General features: G+C 35.9%; 1 protein-coding gene across 1 annotated transcript in view; it reads left to right on the plus strand.

Moving 5' to 3' along the window:
* Positions 1-23739, plus strand: part of VWA8 (von Willebrand factor A domain containing 8) — a 184911-nt gene that overhangs the window by 124189 nt on the left and 36983 nt on the right. The window contains exons 30-37 of the mRNA XM_085309462.1: positions 512-628; positions 1103-1167; positions 1257-1382; positions 2145-2254; positions 4310-4464; positions 6265-6466; positions 12679-12760; positions 15266-15470. Coding sequence (XP_085165588.1) covers positions 512-628; positions 1103-1167; positions 1257-1382; positions 2145-2254; positions 4310-4464; positions 6265-6466; positions 12679-12760; positions 15266-15470 — 1062 coding nt within the window. The remainder of the gene's footprint in view (positions 1-511; positions 629-1102; positions 1168-1256; positions 1383-2144; positions 2255-4309; positions 4465-6264; positions 6467-12678; positions 12761-15265; positions 15471-23739) is intronic.

Raw genomic sequence — 23739 nt, forward strand, 5'->3', positions numbered from 1 at the left:
TCCTAGGTATCTGAAGTGTGAGCTGCGAGAGAAATGTTGAGCCATTTCTTCTCTCATCAGTTTTATATAAGTATACAGTATAAGTAATGGATGTTTTAGAGTAATGCTAAGAAAACACATAAAAACGAAAAGTAAATACTTTAGTAATGTGGCAGAACCTGTTACCTGTAGCTGACTGCTAATGGCTGCTGCAGGTGATTTACAGCTTGGGTATGTAAGCTATACTAGTCCACTTTCTAAAGCCTATGCAAAAAGCTTAGGCTGTAAGACAAAACATTATGGAAAAATGGAAATATAATTCCAGCCCTTTAGCATGTATTTACCTGTTCAGTTAAGTTTATCCATGAACTTTGAAATGATCCAAGAGCATTCAGCCTACATTTTCCAGCAAAATCCATATTATCTTTTCAAAGCATCTTAGGTTGCTAGAGTTGCAAAGGTGCTTCATATAGATTTGATGTAGTCTCTTAAGTGGGCTTGAAATGAACACAGATCTGCTTTCCATTTACAGAGTAACGTTGTGTTGTTGCTGGATACAAACAATGGTGCCCTTCGCCGGCTTTTGCTCTTAGCAGATAGTCAAGACACTCCCAAGAAAACATCTTGGTGGAGCAGCAAGGAAGACACGGTGAGAAGTAGCACCTAGCTATACTATGCCAAATTAATTTGGCATATAAAGCTCAATATTGGAAGAATTACTCCAGAATGGTTTCTCTTACTGTTAATTTAAGTGTTTCCTCCTATGTATATTTAAATACTTTACACAGAAAATAGCAGTTGCAGAATGATGGTAGATGTATAAATAAGTCGTACTGTCAGAGGACATACATCTTTTAAAAAAATCCCTCTTTGGAGATAGAACTCTAGAGATAGAGTAACAGAACATTTTATTACAAAAGGATTGTGTTCAAAATGACAAACTCAATTACGGTGCAGTTATATGACTTGGGACAAAGGGCAAGAGATAGCATTTTGAGGCATAATAAATGTAGTGAATGATTCTAAGTAAAGGAAAAATGTGGTATACTTTCAAAGAAATTAGGAAAACTCACCAAGATTGATCTAACAAACCCTAACTACTGTTTGACATATTTTTATATAGAGCAACTACAAAATGTGCCGAGAGTTTTCACACAAAAACTGGCTGGTGTTCTACAAAGAAGAAGGGTGAGAGTTAAATTATATGCTTTTATTGTATTGATTTTTAATAGACCTCCTTGTGAACAATTATTTTTTCTTGGCTTCCAATTTTACAGAAATCGCCTTATTGTGTTGGATGTACTGGAGGGTCAAACTCATACCATCTCACTTCCAATCAGTCTCAAATCTGTTTTCCTGGTGGCTGAAGATCGGTGGCTGTTGGTGGAAAACCAGACAAATCGGTCAGTTAAGCCTGGTTTTCTTTATGGTATTCTTTCTTCTTTGTGTTCAAGAAGCTTCATTTTTAGGCGCTTTACTCGTGATCTCAGACCATGTGGTGCCAGGTGTTGTATTAGCACCAAACAAATTACAAATATTTGAACCTTCAGATCAATGTAATAATCTGCAATGATGCATGCAATGTTTGCATGCACAGGTATCGCACAAGAAAAACACAAAAGCTGCTTTTTTGGCTTGCATGAATGACTGTACATGTATAGTGGTGTTGCAGATTTGGTCAAAGTGCAGGTAGGCATGCACAGGAAAAAATGCAAAGGATATGCCTATCTAAATTTATGCCTCTAAAAATCTAGAGTAGGTTTGACTCTATGTATGTTAATTCCTGTTTTTAAGAGGTAGCATTGATCTTTAGAAATGAGAATGTTAGTGGACTTAGCCTTAGAAATATAGCCCCATAGTCCAGGATTAGTGCCTGCTTGCTTTACATCATAGTCACATGAAAGAAATAATACTGTGCTTTCTTACTTTTATATACATGCACAGCAAATAAAAGTGTGTAAATAGTTACCAGAAGGCAAATCTGCCTCTAGCTGGCTCACTCTCTCCAATCTCACAGATGTTTGGTAAATCATTTAGTTTTAGGAAAAGGTGTTGATAACCTTGTTATGTAAACATAGAATGGTTTTGTTATTCCAGAAAATTAAAGCCCTTGTTTAGAATTACAGGTTCAATCAGAAATTATTATAAACATGAATCCTTTACAGGAAATTTCTTTTAACCAAGCGTGCCCTTATGGAAGCTGAAGACAGTGAGGTTTGCCAGCTGTATGCACTGAGTGAAGAGCCAGCTGACATAGGATTTGGCTTAACAACAGGTATTGAATGCAAGCTTGACTTGTTCTCTTTTTCTTTTTTTTTTTTCATTTCTGCGTTTGCAGCTGCACAAACAAAGCTTTTTTACTTTAAAGGTCTGAGTAACCTTCTTCCTGATTTTTTTTCCTCCCCTTGTCATGTTTAGTTAATAATAATATTTCACAAAGCATGACAAATTCCATGTTCAAACTTCAGGCTGTTTGAATAAAGTGAACTTTGTTCATTGTAATATTTAGTAGCCTCGGTCAAGGGATACAGGATAGAAAAGGACAGAAGACTGCTGGGCATGAATTAGAATATAGGAATAAATGGGACAAAATACGTTGATGAGTCCAACCTGTACATTGTTATAGGTGTGCTATACATACTGAGATGAGCTAGAAGACATTTCCCAACTCAAAAATATGTAAGAATATATTTTCCCAAATGTATAAGAAGCATACTCTTAATACAGAGCAAAAGCCACAGCTTATAAAAGTGTACAGGAGGCCACTGAAGCCATTACACATGCGTTATAAAATAGAAGAAAGTTGTTCAGTGAAATTCACAGATGACACTAGGAAATGAAGCATGTCTTATGCCACAGAAAAAGGCAGTAACTTCTAATGGTCATCATTCTGCCTGCCAAGAAAATGGGATAGCATGTCTACCTTCTGATTTGATGGCATCTTCAACCCTAAGCATTTGGTCAAGGTACACAAAATCTTTGTCTGCTTGGTTTAATAACACTAGAAATATATGTGCATCCTACCTAGGAGTTTGCAGGCTTTGGCCTATCCACAGTGTGTCTAAGAGAGAGAAGAAAAATAAAGAAACCACTTTAAATGTATTAAAAGGGAAAAAAATTCTTTCTGGTGCTTTTGGCTGTCAAATAAAAGTATGAAGAATAAGACTAACATAGTAGAAATATGATATAAACAACAAATAAGTCTTATTTTACACAAACAACAACAAATTGAATACCAAGGACTTACCACAGCTTAAATATCCAGGATCCTTTTTATCTATTGTACAGTTTATTCTATCAGCTTATCAAGCTCCATCAGAAAGCAGTAGTTTCTTTCCTCCTACTACCTTATTTAGAAACCATTATAAAATATCATTCCTCAGATGAGTAGAAACCTTATTATAATTTCCATTCTAGAAGTATTTGTGAGCAATTAGTAGCTGCCTGCTTTTTGTGCTATTTTTATCCTCTATTATCTTTTTTTTTAATCTTCCAATATAAAAAGGCATCATATTCCCTCTTCACTCTTTCCAAATCATTCACCGAACTCAGAACGTAACATCTTCAGCCTGATCTCATTCTTGAGGGAGAACTTGGGGAGAGGAATTAAGAAAATGTAGACCAGTTGAGGTTTTCCACTGACCCAAACCAGTAGCCCATTCATCCTCTGAGAGAAGAAAGATTTTCTCCTGCTGCCAGGTAAAGGAGATAGCCTGCTGATTCAAGAGAAGCAGTGTATGCTGCAGAGCTAAAGATACTGGGTTCTGACTGTGTTCATAATATAAAGCAAGGTAAAGGGTTTTTACATTTGCACAGAATAAAATTTGGTTTTCCTTAGCTTAAAAAGAAAGAAAACTAGACCATTATTATCATACATCTGTTACAAACAGCATAAATACTTGATTGCAAAGCCGGAGACAAGTCACCAAGAAATGTCAGATTGACACTTACCTGTGCAAACCTACATTCTACCTCTTTGTGCATTTGCACGCTAGCAATCTTTAATGATATGATCGTATGCTGTTCTGTTCCACAGGTTTCCTCCCTCATTTGAGTAGTAGAGGGCAAAATTAAGTGTTGCAGGCAACTACAAAATCAGTATTTCCTGATATAAGCACTTAACTTTACAACAAACATATTTACAAGCATAACATATTTCTTGACTTTCTTTTCTATGTTATAGTGTGATATAATCACATTTTCTGCTTTTTAATAAATTTATGTTCAAAATAATAGCAATGATTAGTGCTCAGCACTCATACAATTAATATTTTTTCCCATTGCACATCTGGATTTAATGACTTTCATTTTGTTTAATTTCCCTGTTTAGCATCAGAACTGTGCGTGCCGCATGCAGTTTCAAGTGACCAGCTATCTTCAGAAAACCTCAGTGCAGCTGTGGGACAAAAGATCAGCTCCCCCAACAGGATTTTCTCAGACGAACATAATTATGCTACTATTGTTATTGGTTTCCCAGACCTCTTGGTAAATACTCAGCATTATTATACAATGAAGTAATATGATCTCATTTATTCTGTAACCAATTAAGTACCTGTTTACCAAATGATATGGAGGAAGAAGGGAATGACAGTAAATGATAAATATGTGGAATGCATATTATTTGTTGCAATAGACTAATCTAAAAAGACTTCAGAGGAGCTTGAAAAAGTAAAAGAAATGGGGCAACTTAATATCCAGTATAGACAAAATTCATTGTAGGTAAATTGCAGATATTGCTGGTTAGGGGAATATTTTATAAATAATGTGCTTTGATAGATTTTTAATTAAATAGAACTACTCAGAAAAGTGGTAGTCATTTTGGACTGTTCAGTGTGATCTTTTGCTCAGTGTGCAGCATCTATCAGGACTCTGGATTTAAGAGGAATAAACAGGTACAGAAAATGGAAACAAAGCTATAACCCCCTTCACTATTTAATCTTGTGATTAAGTATAAATACTGCATGTAATTTTGCTCACTCTGTTTCCAAAAATCCTGTGAGATAAATAGAAAAGGACCAGAAAGGAAAGTGAAACTTAACAGTTTACTGACTAAGACTATAGCAAGGAGTAGAGATAAACACAGACGATATAAAAGAGGTTCATTTAATTCTCTGAATGTATTTATATTTACTATTTAGTGATATCTAAAGAAGATGATGCTTATAGAATAAATGATTGTGTGTCATGTTTGCATAATATGTTGGTGCAAATTAAAAAATTTCACTATTAACCAGAATGAATTTTGGAAAAGCCAAATGACAGAAAAAAATACTCTGAAATCCTAAGTGTTTCAGGAAAATACCATTGATAGTAAGACATTCCCTGTGTCCTTGCAGTTAGTTTTTGAGTTTTATATGATTTAGATTTCTATTACSAGATTGATTATATTTGCTCTTCATGTGTATGTCAAAAAACAGTTGTGAGTTCATTATTAGGCTAAGGAGGCAGCCTAGACGAGGGAGTGCTACAGGTAACTGTCCCCCTCAATACTAATACTGCTGCCAGAGCACTTTGTTCTCCCTGATTTAGACTTGGGCCCTATCTTTCCAGATAGGTAGTTTTAAAAATGGTTTTAATGTGTTTAACTGTGAATGTTGAAGAATGAATGCTGAAGGTGAATGCTAGGGATGGAAAAAAGCTCCAGATTCAGACCCCTAAGTCCTCTAAGTTTAATTTCGATGGTGTAGATGTTTACATATGAGCAAGGTATCCAAGCTTTTATTTATAGTAACAGTGCTCAGCTGACCAAATATATTAAGACCAGATGATTTGCTCGCTAGACCCTATTGACTATGGGAGGTGAAGTATCTGGCTCACATGTAGATACCTACATTTATGTCTCTGAACATGGAGCTGAGTCTGAGCCTTAGTGTATACTTCTGAATTCAAGATTGAAATATCTGTTTGCATTTACCTAGAATGATGACAATTTAGATTATAGTAGTAGTTCACTACATTAAACCCTTTTATATAGCTGGTTCCAGGTGAGTCTATTTCAATGCTTTCTGCTCCTGGTTCAATATAAAAAAAATTTGATTCAACTCCAGATCATCAGCCTGACTTACTGAAGGTTGTATAAGTAGTCTGTTGTTTGTCACTCCTTTATAGGTAATCTTAATGACAAAATCATCCGGGTCTTTTCCTTGACCTGTGGTGACATGAGAAGTAACCACAGTAGCTATGTTGGATTTGAAATTGAATGTGAAGTGGAACTTACCAAGAAAAGTTTGTTGATAGGTTCCATAATGGAAACTTTTTATTCAATTGAATCCTTTTCTCTTGCAGTCTCCCAGTGAAGTGTATAGCTGGAAAAGAAGCTCCTCTCTGAGTCGCAGACATGCTTCTCCTTCTGATTCATTTTATTATGGAGCCCGGAGGAAAACAGGACCTGCAAAACAAACCAATTGTGTAACTTTATTGGCTTCTAATCAAATAGTCAGAATTTTAGCACCTGGAGATGTACCTTTGAAAGACATTTACCCAAAAGGTAAGAGGTTCATATATTTCTGCTGCAAAAACTATAGACAGTTGTTTTTGTTTTTCAAACTACAATCACTCATGAAATTGTACAGAGCATTTTTAAGGAATTATAAGGCAAGTATCTGAGGAGAAAAAAGAGTAGTCACATGCATTTTACTAATTTTAAAATTAATTCAGACTGTACTAAACATGCTAAATTGTAACTCTGAGGAATTAATAGGCTGCCTACACTGTGAATATCACAGTAGATGGAATCTCACTCTGCTCACACTGGGAACCAACTACAGGGATGTGATTGTGCCAGTTCAGCAATGAATCTGCAGGAATATTTCCAACCTCTGCTCACTGCTGCACAGACACACAAGTTACAATAGTAAGAAATGCTGTATTTGTCAAACCAATTGTCAAGTTCAGTTTTCTCTTGCTCTCGTGGCAATAGGAGAGGCTAACTAGGGAGCACGTGTGAGCCCAGGCACTTTCTTTTTTTTTCCCCCCTCATACTTCCTCAACCTTCACAGTTGTTTTATTATGGATGTTGGCGGGGACATCCCTGCCTCAGCCTTTTAATCTCCTTTTATGGACTTACTGTCTGTGAATTTGTCTGGTCGCTTTTTGAACTTGTTTGTTTGCACAGCAAGTTCACAAGTTCACTACTGTCTGTGATGAACACAAAAGTGCCTATCCTTCTAGCATTGCATGGTTTGGTGTGGGACAGTTCTGCATTCGTCTTACCTATCCCCTTCATGATTTTGTAAACCTCAGGCACATCTGCCCTCTGCCTTCTCTCCAAACTGAAGAGACCCAGGCTTTTTAGTTCTTCTCTTTTCCAAGAGCATGAGCAATGTTCACATATAGCAAAACTATCCTCCAGTTGTACGCTGATAAAACAGATGTAGGCTATGGACCTTCAGACATTTTTATGCTGCCATGCCAAGCTTTCTGTTACTATCGTATCTTTACCTTCTTTAGCCAACGTGACTAAAAAATGTCCTGATGAGTACATTGATTACCTCTGGAAGTCTCCAAAGGAGGATCACTACCAAAAGAAAAAAATCTGAAATACTTGCTCATATTACTTTGGCAGTTTTTTTGAATTCGTTAGCATCAGAAGCTTTTCCTGATTTGTATTATATGTGAACTCTTCATCTTAGAATAAATTGTTTTATTCTAATTTAACCCTCTTTTCAGAAACAAACAAATTAATATATCTGCCCTCATTGAACACAGGTTAACTTCCCTAGTAGAGAGTTCCTTTTATTTATTACAGAAAGGATAGAAAAATAGTTGATCAAAAATACTTACTTGACTAAAGCAAAATCAAGGATATTAACAGGACAGAAATATGGAATTACCTAGATTTGCAAAGGTTAAGAAAGGTTAGCTTTTGAAAAGTTTAAACTGAATAAAACATAGTTAGAGTTAGCCATGAATATCTTCAAACTAATTATACCACCTCAAGCTGTGCTGCTGTCATACTTCATAAACTATTAAATGATGAGACTGGATCAGTTTTTTGCAAGCAGACTGACATGGGTGGTATAACAATTCAGAAAGGAAATTGTCTAAGCTTTTGTTGAATTGGTTCACTAATTTGGGAGGGAAGGGGAGACACAGTACTTCCAAACAAGACCTAAAATCAGTATCTTTAAGCAAGAATTAATAAAAACATTTTATGATGCTGTGGCATATTAGCAATTTATAACACTACAGTAATATAATTAAAAACCAGTGGACATTTTTCATGAAGAGAGAAAGCCTGGATACCAGTGACCTGAGCAAATTCTTCATCTGAGAACTGGCTTCTGTCTGACTGAGTGTTTTTGTTGATATCAGCTGAACAAGACATTAACTTTTTTCCTTCAAGAATGATGAAATTTTGTCATCAATCGTGATTGATAGCTTTAAATTTATAGAAAATATTATGAGGTATAGTTTGTAATGTGTTTTGGGGCCATTTATGTTGAAAGATTCCAGGTCTTCTTTAAGATCATTATCATTGATTTTTCTTTTCTAAATCACATTTGAATTTATGAATTGCAGAAATTGATCTTAACTGAATCATATTTAATTTGACCTTGCTGATCTGATTAAATCAGACCTGAGCAGGACTCTAGGTCTGTATTCGGCCTTTTTTTCCGGATTGAACACATTTTTCATTTCTCAGTACATGGTTAGTTTTCTCCATGGAGGAAGAACTACAGGTGGAGTCTTGCTACTCAGCATGTTTCATGAAAAGCCTGGAAAAATGAGTGAACAATGAAGTGACACTGTTTGCTGATGATCTTGGATGTTATTCATAGTAGAGTGGATTAACTCTGAAGAATTACATGACTATAATGCTGACTATGCAACAAAATGGCAGATGAATTTCAGTATAGATAAATACAAAGTAGTATGCATGAAGGAAGAAATTCAATCCTAATTCCCTATCTAAAATGGTGTGCAGTGACTAGTACATCACAGGAGCATGATTTTGGAGTTACAATAGACAGTTCCATTAAAAAATCAGCTCAAACCTCAGTAGCAGTCAAATGTTAAGAATTGTTAGGGGAAGAACAAAGAAAAAAAAATAGATATTCTTTGTTCTGTTGTCTAAATCCATACATTTTCTGAATCTAGTGCTATGTGATTTTGGTCCCCCATCTCAAGGTGGGAAATAAACGAGCTGGGAAAAGTTCAGACAAGGGCAGCAAGGATGAGCAAAACTGCATCAGCCAAATCTTCTGAATGTGGAAACCAGATGAATAAAGGGGCACATAGTGGAGGTTTTTTTTTACAATCCGTCACTGCTAGAGCTAGTGGAGGAGCAAATAATGCTAGTAGAACGTCATCAAAACAAACACAAAGAGGTGATTTCTCACACAAGAAAGAATCAACCTGTGAAACCCCTTGCCAAAGGATGTTGTGAATGCTGAAGCATAGATCCTTGGGAATACTTAAGAAATTCATGGGAGGTTACCAAATATGGAGGAATAAAAATAGAGATACTACATCCAGCTTCTCAACCGGAACTGGTTGGTGACTGAAGGAAAGTACTGAATATGCTTGCCCAGTTCTTATGCTTGTCAAGCTCTAGGTACTGTTGGAGACATGGTATTAGGTTGGAGGGACCTAGTTATACCATTGTTGTGCTCGTAAATTCACGGCATAGATCCAAAATCTTTCCAAGTGAAAAGGGGGAAGGAGAAGGAAAGAGAGACGTGCATTCACGTACACACTTGGAARGTGAGATACAAGTTCTTACTGTGTCTGACTCAGTTCCAGTATTTCTAACCTCTTCTGCTAGACTGTTGTTTCTTCTGGAGTTTGCGTCTCAATTCACAGAGTATTTGATTGAATACAAGTGTAAYTGCTGTCAGTAGCTGCTTAACATACTGCTGTGGAGCCTCGGAGATTTGGGTATTGCCCGTTTCGGACTCAAGGGTGGCCCATAGAAGGGTGGCCCTCAGTGTTGTTTCTGCACTGGAAACCTGTAGTTATTTACCTACAAATAAGTTATATAAGGCTTCATTCTTAAGACTTTGGATCTTCTCCTGGGAGATGATATAGTGAAGCAAATATATCTTGTTATGTAGAATTGAGCATGTAGCAGTCCCTTGATGTTCTTGCACTAACTTCTTATGTTGCTTTGAGAACTTGTTTAATATTCTTGCTTCAGTTTGCTTATCTTTCAGGCTTTTTTCCCCATCTTCTTGGACAACTGGTCAGTTCTGGCACACAGCCTTCCATTTCTATTAATAATTCAAAGTACTCAGCCAAACCCTAGCACGCTCCAATACATATTACCAAAGCTGTTCCAGGAACAACAAGCAAAGAAATAGTTTCCTTTATGTTTTATTGGAACTGTAAACTAGGATAGTAATTATATTTGAAAAAGAAACTATAACAAGTAGTAATTTCCCCAAAGACTGCCAGATAGATATATGGCCACAGAATATAAACTCAGACAAGATCATGACAGAATCCAACAAGTAAATATTAATATTTACTCTAAAAACGAGGCTAGAGAAATGAGGGCTACTTGAGGGCAAATATTTACTTTGCTTCTCAGCAGTCTCCATATATGAATTTAAAATAACAAATTATTATTGAGTATATACTCTATTAGTTACTGGAATGACATGTAGTATAACACACAGAATTACAGAAATAACCAAGTACGTCATTTAGTCCATCTATTTGTGTAGTAATAGGATGACACATATTTAGACTCTTCTTTGCTGTTGTTTGTCAAACCTTTWTCTTAAAAACCTCAGTTGAATGAGATTCTAAATTTTCCCTGAGCGGCCTATTGCAATGCTTCGCTCCCCTTATGTTATAAAAGTTTTTTCCTGGTATGCAGTCTTTTTTGCTGTAAAAGAAGCTGAATTATTCGTTTTACTTCCAACCTATTAGGGTAATACTGCCCTCTTTATGAAAATCTTCTAAATACTATGGGATGTGTGGGGTTTTTTGCTGTAGTCATTTTTTTTTCAGGCAAAAAAGATAATCTCTTGAATTTGTCTTTACAGTCTATCTGTTCTAAACTTCTCACTGCATTCTTTGTCACCTCTAGGGTTATCTCATGTGTTTACATTTTCCTTTAAGTGTGATGTCTAGAACGAGACTGAGGTATTCTTCTCCCTCAGGCCTCAGCAAAAGAATAATCACTACATTTGTTTAGAGCATATTAATATATTCATACTTGTTACATTTTACATATTTGTAATAGGTATATTAATACATTCATATTAATATAAGACCTGATGTTTTTTTTCTACTCTGGCAGCAGCATAGCACCATTAGTTCGTACTTTGTATGTTGTTCATTGTAAGATCTTTGATTGCCATACTGAGGCCTGGGCAGTTTTTCCTGTGCTGCATTTAAACATTTGATTTCCCTTTCTCTAGCTTCCTATTCTGCAGTCCTTTGTCTTTTCCTAATTTAATTTGATTGGTTTGTGTTATCTCTCTAATCTATTGAAGTAATTTTTAATCCTTATTTTATGATTCTACCTCTTCTTCTATCATTTACATGTTATAGATCTTCATCAGAATTTTTAGTGTGCATTTTATTCTGCGTTTACCACTTAGAGAGAGAGAGCATATTTATAAACAATAACACAATTTAGGCAAACTGGAAAGTGCTGTATCACCCACAAACCTGTAATTTTTCCACCATTCATTTTTGCTGCTTCCTCTGTTTTTGATGTTTTTATTTTTTACAAAATAATCAGTAAGGTCTGCAGATATGCTACTGTAGCTAGTCCAGGGTGCTCCTGTGGCTTATTCTTTACTCGTTTGAATGTAGATTCCCTTATACCTCTGATGTTACTGCTGTTTTCTGTGTGCACTGTATGCAAGCACCAATACTTCCGCAGGTAACAACAGGCTCTCCTTCATTCACTCTCAAGTAAGTGAACGATATGCTGTTCCTGATGAAAATCTAGACTTTCATCTATTGAGAGTGATATTTTGCATTCATACCATGCAGTGCAATTCAGTCTTCTGGTTTCCCTTCTGCAAAGTTTAGTCCTCCTACTCCAYGCAGGTGAAAGCCAGCTCCTAACTGAAAGCCACTTCTGCACCCAGGCAGAGTATGCTCACCCATCTGCAAAAGCCAGTATAGACAGACAAACGAACACGCACGCACACACAGACACCCACTCTCATATATTTCTGAAGGAGGAAGCCTACTATTAGCAATAAATGATCATTAGTCTTTCTCATAAACTAAATAGTAAATGCCTGATAGTCTAGGGCTGGTTACTATAAATTTACTTAAGTCTTTGCGTATGGAGAATCTACCTGCAAGAAAAGCAGTTCAATATAAGGCAAAAGCACTTGGTTTAATATTCAGGTGGGAATTACAAGCACGCAGTTTTGAAACGTTGCTCAATACACTTTATATGTCAGACATACAGCTGATGTTATCTTCTATGACAGAAAAAAGCGATGACTTGGGGATTGCACCTGAGTGGTGCTTTTGTGAGTAGGACTATATCTGTGTGTAATTTTGGCATCTGTCGTATAAACACATTGCTCTTTTGCAATTGTGCCTGCTTAGTTGCTCAGTATCCTAATAGTAAAACAATTCAGTGATTGCAAGTAACACTCCTGTGTTGAATGTGAAAGCTTATCATTTTATGACAGGTACTGTGTAATGAAATACTTAAATTCAATCTGCTAAATGCAAATGTTAATCATGCAGCAGGAAAATAACATGTTTGTTGATTTTCAGATGTCACTCCTCCACAAACTGCTGGATACTTGGAAGTAACAGATCTCAACTCAAAGAAAATCAAATACATTGCTATTCCTAGGTAACTGATTTATTGATTAAAGCAGCCTCTTGTCTTACAGGAAGAGCAAGCAGAATTTAGTGCATATTATTACTTCAGGATAAACAAATATTTCTTCTGATATAGAAAGTCAGTATCTACTTCATATCAGATTGCTGAGTGTCATGAGAATAATTCATACCTAGTGTGTAAAATTCTGCAACTTTTATAGAATATTATTTGTCAAAAAATTGTATCTATTCTATTATCTAGTAAGCTGATACTAATGAAAACATGGCAATTAATTGGTTAATATCAAAGGTAGCTTTGTCTTCTGATTTTCCTTTGCACTTCCTTTTTCCCTTCCCACTTTTCACTTGCTCTGACCTCTTCCTTTTGTCTTTTTGTTTTGCCATTGTTTTATACTCTCTTTCTTTTCCATTTTCTGCATCTTTAATATCCAACAGAGACAGGCAGGATGATCCTGCATTCGATTTTAGGAAGCCAGGAATCAAGTTTTGCCCCAACATAAAGTTCACCTTTGAAATCACTTGTGGTTCTCTGTGTTTTAATATCCCCTTTGTAAAATATGCATTCCTTCCATCACAATAGTTTTGCGTGATAAATAGATTAAAGTAGTTAKCCTATATGGCTTCTGCATGGTTTTAACATCTAGCTGTCACCATTACAGAGCATATTCACAAATGTTTTATGATTCAAAAATATATTTTGGTTACAAATTGTAATTTTCCACAATAACAACAATAATAATAWTTTTTAAAAATCTGCTTTAAATAGAAGCCTCTCAACGACCCAGATGTAAAGAGCACATGTATGAAACTCACAAATCAGGAATTTTATACTAATCTTTTCTTTTTAGAATTCTATCTACTCAATATTGTCTTTGACAATATTATTTGATTCTTTTTAAAAAGAATTCTGCTTCATTAATCATTTGTTGAATTTTTGAAATAATAGAGAACTAATAAAGTCTATTTATCTGTACTTTTTATAGCATATATAATTTGTGAACAGTTCTAATTTCTTCAAAACAGGATTACTTTTTGAATAGTGAGTAGGTTTCCTCAAATTACTTGCAACCTTAACATAATCTTCCTTAAGAAGACATCTTTGTTTCAGAACTATTCTTCACTTTATAAATGATCCCTTGGCCTACATCTTTTACAGTCATTCAGAARTGTAAGAGATTAATATATATAGAGAGAACAACACTTTACAAAGTGATTTTATTAGAAATTGCAAAGCCAAATTTCAGCATCATCAGCCTTAACCTAGTTCTTACCACAAAATAAACCTAAGCAGAAGTCTTGATTWAAAAAAAAATCCATTAGGAAGTGATAATTAGAGACTTTTCATATATGTGAATAATTTTAAGTGAAAACCTAAATACTTTCCTCCTTTCTGCAATAGTTAGTCTAGTCAAATGCTAAGGTATCTTTTCCTCTGTTGAAGTATTACATGGCATTTTCAGTCTTAGGTAGAGGCATATGTGTTTATTTTAAACAGGAGTCTCTTTCTTACAAGTTGTCTTCTAAAATAATTTTTTTTTGATGCTAGTTCCCAATTTCCAACTCGTATTAATAAACAAGATGTAGGAAGGTATTGCAGTTTCCCATTTTGAGTATAAGCATTCAAGCTAGTCAAGAAGGCATCCTGTCTCTTAGGGAAACACTTATACATGTGGTTAGTTTGAATTATACAATTAAGTTGCATTCATTTCATTAGGGGTTCAACCTGATGGTATTTTCCTGAGTTTGTGTGTTATTGCTTCCTTTCTCTTCCATAATTATGAGCCTTGTATTAATTAGTGCCAGTTGCCAAGTCATTATGTGCGCCATTAACAGCACTGACAAAGTGCGAAGAATCTTTTCTACTTTATCCATATTTACCTTCATATTATATAGCTACTAGACCCCCTGTTTCAACAGTGTTTATCTGCAAGCTGACTGCCTGTTTAAAACAGTGCTAAGATTCTCTGCACCCAAAGCTGGGCTGTCTTTAAATGAGTGTTTAAATCTTCTTCTTTTGTTAAAGCACTCGAGAGAGGTGGTTCTTTAGATTGATACAAGATATTTTCCTCAGTGTCCAGGACATACACTTTCCTTTTTCTTATATACTTTTCTATTTTACTGTAACACATTTTTTAGATTTTCCATATACTTTATAGTTTTCTTTAAGGACYGATCTCCTTGAGACAGATGGGATATAGCAGTGGGTTAGACAGCATGTTCCCTTTCAGCCTGGTCTTTTATACTACTTTCATTATTATGTGGGTATCAGTCTCATGCAATTTCGATAGGTGGCATGTTTCAGATAAAATAGAGTATTTGCAGGGCTTAGTTACGGTTCCTCTTGGAATGGGAATATAATTTATTTTAATTGCCACATATAATTTATTTATAAATATGTATTTATTTATGTATATTTAATATAATTTATTTTAATTGCTTCAGAAATTTAGAGAAAACCCTCACTTTTCAACCTCTTCTTAACTGCAGATAAATCACGTTCATTCTTGTTTTTCAGATCAGGATCTCTCTCTCCGTATACATCTTGGCTGTCTAAGATCTCAGACACAGATGCTCTCTTGGCACCTCTGGGCAAAGTGGGTTTGGTTAGTGTGGACATGGGAGGTGGTGTGAGACTCTGGGAGACAGGGCTCGACAGCCTACAGCGTTCACTGCAGGACTGGAGGAAYATGATCGGACAGGAGGATGGTCGACCTGTGCAGGTAGGAGTTCCCAAACCTGAAGTGAAAAACATTTAACAAAATGATGCAAATGAATTTTCAGTTGGGAGAGGGGTGGAGGAAGATCTTGTTTTGAGAAACACTGTGAAGTAGGAATATGCCTACAAGAAAAATTGAACAGATGTCTTAATTGAAAAAAAATCAATAACTCAATTAGAAAGCTTACTTCTGATCCCTGTAAATAAAGTTACCGACTGCTTCTTTATCTTGCTTACTGCAAGATAAGAACTGGTATTCGCTGGTATTTTTACCAAATTCCAGTGCATTGAAATGTAGATTAATACTTTGTCTCTTGCTGATTTTTAACTGCAACTTTCAAAATGTAAGGTACTGAAATTAATTTTAAAGGAAAACATATTTTTTTCCAGAATTAATATCTTTGGGAGAAAAATATATTGCCTTTGTACTTTAGAAAASAAACTTGAAACCTAGGTGGAAGATGCTCTAAGCTCACAATAGTGTCTTTGGCTGATTTTGAAAATCCTCCCAGCTGAGCACAGTTACAGGAGTCTCAATATAGCCCTGTTCTCATGTGGAATGTTTTAAGTAGATGTTGAAAATCTAAGTACATWCATGTATGCTGTGCATGCGTGGATGCGTGTGCACAGATGTTAATATGCTGGCAAAAGTGTATTATCACCATTGCAACATGAGGTAAATTTTAAGGACTACAAGTGCATTTTTAACTTTTATAAGTGATTGGAGAAGATATTATTTTACTTTGAAAAACTAGGGTATGCTTTAGGAGGACTTGAATTCTCCACCTTTAGCTAGGAAGATCCTGTCTCTATCTACATKTAAATTTATTTCTGTGGGTTATTTCTGTTTCAGGAATTTCTGTAACCATTTTAACAGAACATTTGAAAATGGGAAAACAGGTTGAATCTTTTCTAAATTAGATCTAAGTTTTTATTTACAAGATGTTTAGCTACTTCAAGTGTGCGTAAGATTTATTTGGCAGAAGACATAGTTCTTTCATTCTTTTCCCACACTGAGCTCCTTTTCTACAATATGTTCTGCAACTATATAAACTTGAGCAACAACTGGCGTGTTCTTGCTATTGGACCTCAGCAGATGCCTTTCATAAAAGTCATGAGAAAAGAAAACAGTTATCCAGTAGCGCACTTGTGTGGTTACTTACTACTTTACCAGTGYCATTTTTATTACTAACACAGTAACAACTGCACCATCTTATGGTCAGATGCGGTCATTTCTTATCAGCCCAGTTTCATCTACTGCTCAAGTAGAGAAGGTCAGGAGGAATAGTGACAGTTTTATTTGTTTTAATAGTATTTTCCATTCTTTTTATCTTTTGGGATAACTTTGTTGTAGTTTTATCCAGCAGTGTTGCTGTAATGTCAGTCAGAGTAATGTAAATAGTAGAGAATACTGGCTTGGAAAGTATATATCAGCAGAATATTTTAAGGTATCTAACAAGTAATGTCAAGTTTTATATTTCCATTACATTTTACAAAAAGGCTAAAAGGTTTTCCCACAGTCACAAAGCAATTTTCAAGATTTGTAGTAGTAGTTCTCTTTCCTGACAGTCTGCCTCTCTAATTAGTAGGCATTTTTCAGGGTTTTAGTTAGATATGAGATAAAGATGCAGGAGTCACTGTCTGTCTTCTCTCAGTATAGGATATACRTAGCCCCAGTCAGTGGTTCATCAGAATTTAACATGTCATATTGTTTGATTTAAACTAAAACACTGATAAGAAACCTCCTATACAATCTTCAAACTTGCACAATTAGCTAATTTCTATACTCCACAGTACACCCTTGGCTTTAAATGGAAAGGTAATGACACCCAAGAAAGGAACTTTTATTACMAAGGCATTACAGAGGAATAAACATAAAATTAAAACTGAACATTTATTTATTTTACTTAGAGATGATGGATATGTAGTTTCTGTGAAAACTTTATGTTCTGCTGATTGGAAATAAGGGCCTAACTCAATCTTCCTATGGACCTAGACATAAAAGCAGTACTTTGTTAAGATAATTATTTCTGGAAACAAAAGGATCCTGTTAGCCTGAAAACATACCCTTGTAGCTTCCCTATGTAAGGTAAGCATAGCACAAACTCCATATTTCCTCTTCTAGAGGCAATTAATTTGCTAAAAAAGCTGCAGCTAAATATTTACTAATACTCATGTTTAAAGAACTGGAAATATTTTTCAGCCACATGTTGATTGATTCATACAAGTGTATAAAAATCACATTCTACATATAATGTTTCTTGCTCAGATTCCTGTTAAGTATCTTGAAGTCTAATGAAGCATCTCTAATTCCTTGACTAAAGCCATCATTCTCAATCATTTTRTAGCAGACTCACACTTAAGAAATGGCAGTTTTCCATGCATCACTAGGTTTCACTTCCCCTTCTCCTATTTCCCTTTTCCTAAAAGCTGCCATTGATGCATCTTTGCTCTTCCCTCCAAGCTACTACAGGCTCAGCAAAGCTTGTTCATCCAATGTCCATGCTTTCATGGTGATAATCTTGCAACCAGGTATAAGACCCGTTCAGGTGKTTGGGAACCACTGTGCTGTAAAACACACAAAATCTCTCTATAGCTTCTGAGTTTTGAAGGAAAAGGTATTAGAAGGCTTACAATATAAATGTACTTCCAAAGAACTGGAAAAAAGTCTCCAACCATGTTTTAGTTAGAACTATTGCTAGTATCTTCTAAGGTTGTATTCTGGCTGTCACAGAGAAASGTTAGATCTTAGAAACAATGTATATATGTACATAAGCAATAAAACAGTGGAAAATAAACAGCTGTTCCACTAATATTAAGCAATTAGACTCCCATGATACAATGTTAAGGTAGTCTTCTGTCAGCATCTGTTTTATACCATGGATACACTCAGCAGAGTTCAAACTGCTGAAGCCTTGAGCCTATAAAAATAGTTTTTGAAAATATATGTTTACATTTATCTGCATTTATGCAGGCATGCTAAAAATTTTGTTAATTTRTTGAAGTTTTAAACTCAGAGTATGAATACAGTATTCTGAAATAATTAAATCTGAGTAGCGATTACCTAAAATGCATTATCTAAACAGAATACAGTATTTTATGGAGTTATAAACTCTCTTTGAATTCCATAAATTACTGAGTTTTCTCACTGCCTGATATTTTCATTTTTAAAATACTGTTTTATCAAATATCCAGAAAGAATTTGAAAGACAGTCTTTCAAGTGTTTCAAGTGTCATGGCAACAGACATATATATACATGCATACATACATATATATATATATGTATGTATGTATAACTGTGCAATACATTTTGCATCAAAGTTTTATTAGTAGAAAATAAATAGGGAAAACACTGACTGAATTCTGATATTATTTGACTGTTATTTTTCAGTAAATATTGTGTACTGTTGTGTCTAAGCTAGCTTTTATACTTATATAAAAAAAGTTAAAAGTTAAAAGATACTTCATTTAGAGGTAGTTTAATGGGTAGTAAAGCATCATGCCCTTTAGGCACTTGTTATATGTGATTATCAGTAAAGTCAGTTTTTTCTGTATTCATTACAGTTAATGTTCTCTTACTGTAAATTGTTGCCCAAAATGTTCTGTGCTGCATAAAAACCATACTTGGAATGTCATCATTTTCAAGAGTCCCAGGATAAACTCAYATCTTTTGAGCGCATAAAATTGTACTTAGGTTGAAGACCACAAAAGAGTTGCACTGCAATGCATAGTTATATCAGAAATTCAAAATCGAATCACAGCTTTATTGGCAATTCTTTGCTAGTTTTGTTYCAGAGAATATCACCATGCAACATGACAACCAAAGCTGGACATAATCTCCATTACATCAGTAGTAAGAATGGCCAAAGAAGTGATCTGATTGATCAAAAATACTCCCATTGCTATAATCTGAGTTTTCTTAGGGTTTTGTTTAGTTCTTTTCATGGTATGTGTGTTATTTAGTGTATGTGTGAACCTGAAGTAGGTGCATTCTTGCTCATGTGCATCAAATGGGCTTTTGCGTATTTCTGGCTGTGTATGAAAGCCTAAAGGAGTTAAGTGACTGCAATTATTTCTTGCAGATTCTTTCTCTCATTTTCCATTGGMATATAGCGAGTGTTCCACATAGACACTCAGGTACCTGATTTTCAAGCTAGCTTTGTAAAGTCTTTACATCTTCATCCAAGTGAATAGCTAACAAGCAAAAAAAAAAGACATCTTTCCTTTTCCCAGCTGTCAGCAGTAATCTCAAAAACCAACATGACACACTTCTCACCAGATGTCACGTCTGGTGAGCCTCAAAGATCCCGGATCTCAAGGGCTCAAGGTCTGCCTGTTTCACTGACTTCGTCAAGGTTCATTGTTCCTTACATCTCTTTGGCCTAGGACAGAGGCCCACTCTAAGGTGTGCTGTACAGGTGTCCATTTTCCTCAGGATCTTACAGACAGATCTTACAGATCTACAGACAATATCTTCTAGAAGAGCTCACATGATTATTTGAATGATCCAAAATCAGCCAATGCACCATTAAGATCACGTRCTGTAGGACTGCATGAATGAAAAATACAGCAAAGGTGAATAAAGAGGGTGCCAGCCATGCTAATACCAACTTAACTAAAAACAGATAAAAGTACCTGGCATTGATGCGGCTCAGCTACTGGAAGTTTCTTGTGCTTCGGGTAGAAGAATGGCACCTTTGCTCACAGAGTGTACAAATGCAGGTGCTGTAAAAAAAACAGTAATGAAACTTCTTTGTCATCCAGTCTCTAGTCTCAAGGCTGATGTACAACTCTCAATACAGGATTTTTTCTCTCRACAGGATTTTTTAATCTTGTACTTCTGTCTATTTGGGTCAGTCCAGAGGATACTTGTAGGAAATGTAACGAGGCCTGTTCAGGGCTATTTTATACCCATTTGATCAACAAATGAAAACGTTTGGACTGCTCATGCAATTGAAGGCAGTTCACGTAGTGCCTATTAGTAATATTCAGCGTATCAGGGGCAGGCTTTGACGTGAACGATTGTTTCGTATGAAACAAGGCCATTCTGCAGACAAAAAGCCTGGACTTTCTCTTGATTTTTTTGCCTCATTGCTTTTGTGACTTGACCTGGTCTCACCATTCGCTAGCAAAAAGTCAACAGAACGGCTAAGTCCTGTTATAGCTGACAGCATCACAAAATTGAGATAGTGGAAATAATCCAGAAATATGTATTAATGAGAAAAGTTCTTTGCTTCACACCATGACAAATGATAAATGCACACCATTTGAATGGCAAATGCACTAGGGACAGTTCTGCAGTGGTATGTATAAATTTATGGAGTATCAGCTCAGATATATTTTGTTAGAACAGGTCCTAAAAGTGGGCTACTCAGCATGACTTAGATATATTTTGAGTATGTTCCAGGACTTAGCACTAAAATGATACATGAGTGAAATATATATATATAAGAATGTAAGAATAAAGATGGCTTTAGATTAAGATTTTTGGAGGTTTCATTCTTGATCCTCTGCCCTCAGGAACTGACAGGGCATAGTTTTATGTCAAAAATTAATGCATTTTTCTAAAATAGAGATTCCTTTTCCAGTAGCACTAAAGACATGTTCTTTTTGTTTTTTGCTGACTAGTCAACATTTTACTGATACAGTGTTCCCAAGGAGCATGAGTCCTTGCTACTAGCTAAACAGAGAGGTGAAAACATTAGTTCTCTCATCCATAATTGTTTACCTTCAGACATTTAAATATGTGATTCTTGCAATATATGGAGCCAGTAAGTTTTATCATTGCTTTACAGAGGAAGGAACTGAGACAGAAAGAAGGCAGGTGACTTGTTTGGGTTCATACTGTGCGTCTGCACTGCAGTGTTGGAGGTGGAATAAATGCAGTATATACCCCCAAGGGTATATAAACATGATCACAGGAATACATAAACATGCTTGTACCTGTGTTGCCAACCTGAGTGATTTGAATATTCTTAAAGTATCATACAAGACTGCAATCACTGCAACTACACCTAAGCTAGGCAAAACATTGCATATATACACAGTGCAGCCACCTAAGAAACAAATGTCAGCTTTAGGTTGTTCCAGATTAAAACATGCCCAGCTGAGATGAGTATTCAGCAAAAACCAAGAAATGTCATAGATTTTTCTCAGATCTAAATGGTTGTCTTCACTGCTTTTATAGCAGCATTCAAAAATGTTTACAGAACTCAGAAGTTACGCTATATTCTGTGAAAAACAGCAAGGTATATTTTATGGTTCATGACAGTAATTAAAAGTGCCGTGTCTGTGTATGTGTTCATCACCTTTAGGTGAAAAGTTCAAGGATGTTTTGTTCATGTGTTTAATGCCTAAACAGCATTTGGATGAATTCAGCAGCACTGAGTAGTGGTTGCCAAGATTCAGACTTTTTTCTGCAGCCCATCCTTTCACCTGTTTTTGATTTGATGAGGTAAACAGCAAACGCTGAATAGCTGTTACGGGATGTCAGGTCCACCACTACAAATATGTACCTGTTTCAATTGGAGCCTGATGTTAGTTGAGTACATTTTAAAAGTAATTGTTATAATTCCCAAAAGATTCCCTGTAAAAGTTAGAAGAAATATGATCCCGTTAAGGTAGGCCTGTGCAGGTGCGCATGTACATGTATGTATTTATGTGCATGTGTATGTATTCGCACACACGCACAGGCGCAAAACGTGTGTCAGTCAGACAACTTCAGTTTTGCCCAGTAGTCGTACCTGGACGTTAACTATTCTGAATTAGAATTACTTTGAGAGATTTTTATAATTTAAGTACTCAGTCCCTCAGGAACTGTGTTTCATATTGAGCAAGAATAGGAAGTGGGCTTAGAAAAATAGTTTCTAGATCAGTTTAGGGAAAAGGTCTTGGGATCTTTGTGCCACACCTGTGCTTATCTCTGAGAAGGGCTACAGTTGTTGGCACATGTCAGGCCTCTGGTCTGGCTTTGGCTCCTGGCTTGTTTGTTTGTTTGTTTTGACTGCCGTGTGCCTGATAGAAAGCTACGACACAGCTGAGGCACTTACCCCGACTTTTGGTGCATTCACAGTATCCTTTCCCTTGGTCACATTTTAATCTGTTAGAATGGAGGGGACTTGAATACCCAGCAATGTGCAGTTGCTGCTCCGTGATAAAAGCACGACTTTTAACAAGTGTTKCTCGGCCCTTTTTTCCTATTTATTTTTAATAACGAAATGTTTCATATTTTTCTGTGTTTAACCAAATGCTTCTTCTGACCACGTGAGGGTACCAGTGAGCTAGTAACACTGATTTTTCTCATCTTAAGTACTATCAGAACAAAACCCRTAATTGTGAAAAACATATTCAGTCAAGAGTTTTTATGAGTTTGAAATAACCAATGGCATTCTACAGTTCTGCAAGGTTTATTCCAAAAACTAAAGCAAGGGAGCCTGAAAAACTCAAAATACTCCCGATTCAGAGTTATCAAGTCTATAAGTAGACTACAGGGTACAGATTGGTAGCATTTGCAGTTCTGGGCCCATGAACCCCAAGTACTCCAAACCCAACTATTCATTGCCCTTTATCAGTTTTCAGTGAGGTGGTGTTTTGGGTTTCTTCGCCAAGCATAATGAACAACATCGGTTTAGCTCTGTGTCCTGGCCTGCATGATTCATCCTAGCGAAGTGGGGAGTAGGAGGCAGATGCTGTCCTTTAAAACAAGGCGTTTGAGTGTGGGGAAACATGAGACTAGAAAGTCAGGAACCCATAGAACTGGATAAGTTCACATCTCTCAAATTCTCTGTGAGAGAAAAACTCAGATAAGGATCATCAATTCTCTTTCAATTGCTTTTTGTAATATTAATGTCCCCAAGTGAAATCAGGTGCTCATGGGAAGCACTGTACAAACACTCTGAAGATACATTCCCTTACCTAAAGATCTTCTGGTTGAAACAATGTTTCCTTTCTTAAAGGATCTTCCAGTCTAATTAGAGCCAGCAGGCTAAGAGCAGAGGTGGTAATAACCCTAACTTTTTGTTAGAGCAGGCTGATCCAGCACAAAGTTCCTCTTTCTTCCTCTGGCAATATGAAAGACCACAGCTCTCATGGGAGAAAATACAATACCTCAACACACCATCTTTCGGAGAGTCTGCACCAGTGAGCATTGCCAGCTTAGAGGCTAGAGCTCAAAAAGTCACTGAAAACCTGCTGTCAGAACAAAACAGATGTGTACTAATAATTTCACTCTTATGAAATTTGCTCTCTAATTAGTGAAAGAACAAAAGTGATG

Source organism: Rhea americana, unplaced genomic scaffold, assembly GCF_003343005.1.
Source record: "Rhea americana isolate MKP2758 unplaced genomic scaffold, rheAme1 scaffold_3, whole genome shotgun sequence".
Classification (NCBI taxonomy): domain Eukaryota; kingdom Metazoa; phylum Chordata; class Aves; order Rheiformes; family Rheidae; genus Rhea; species Rhea americana.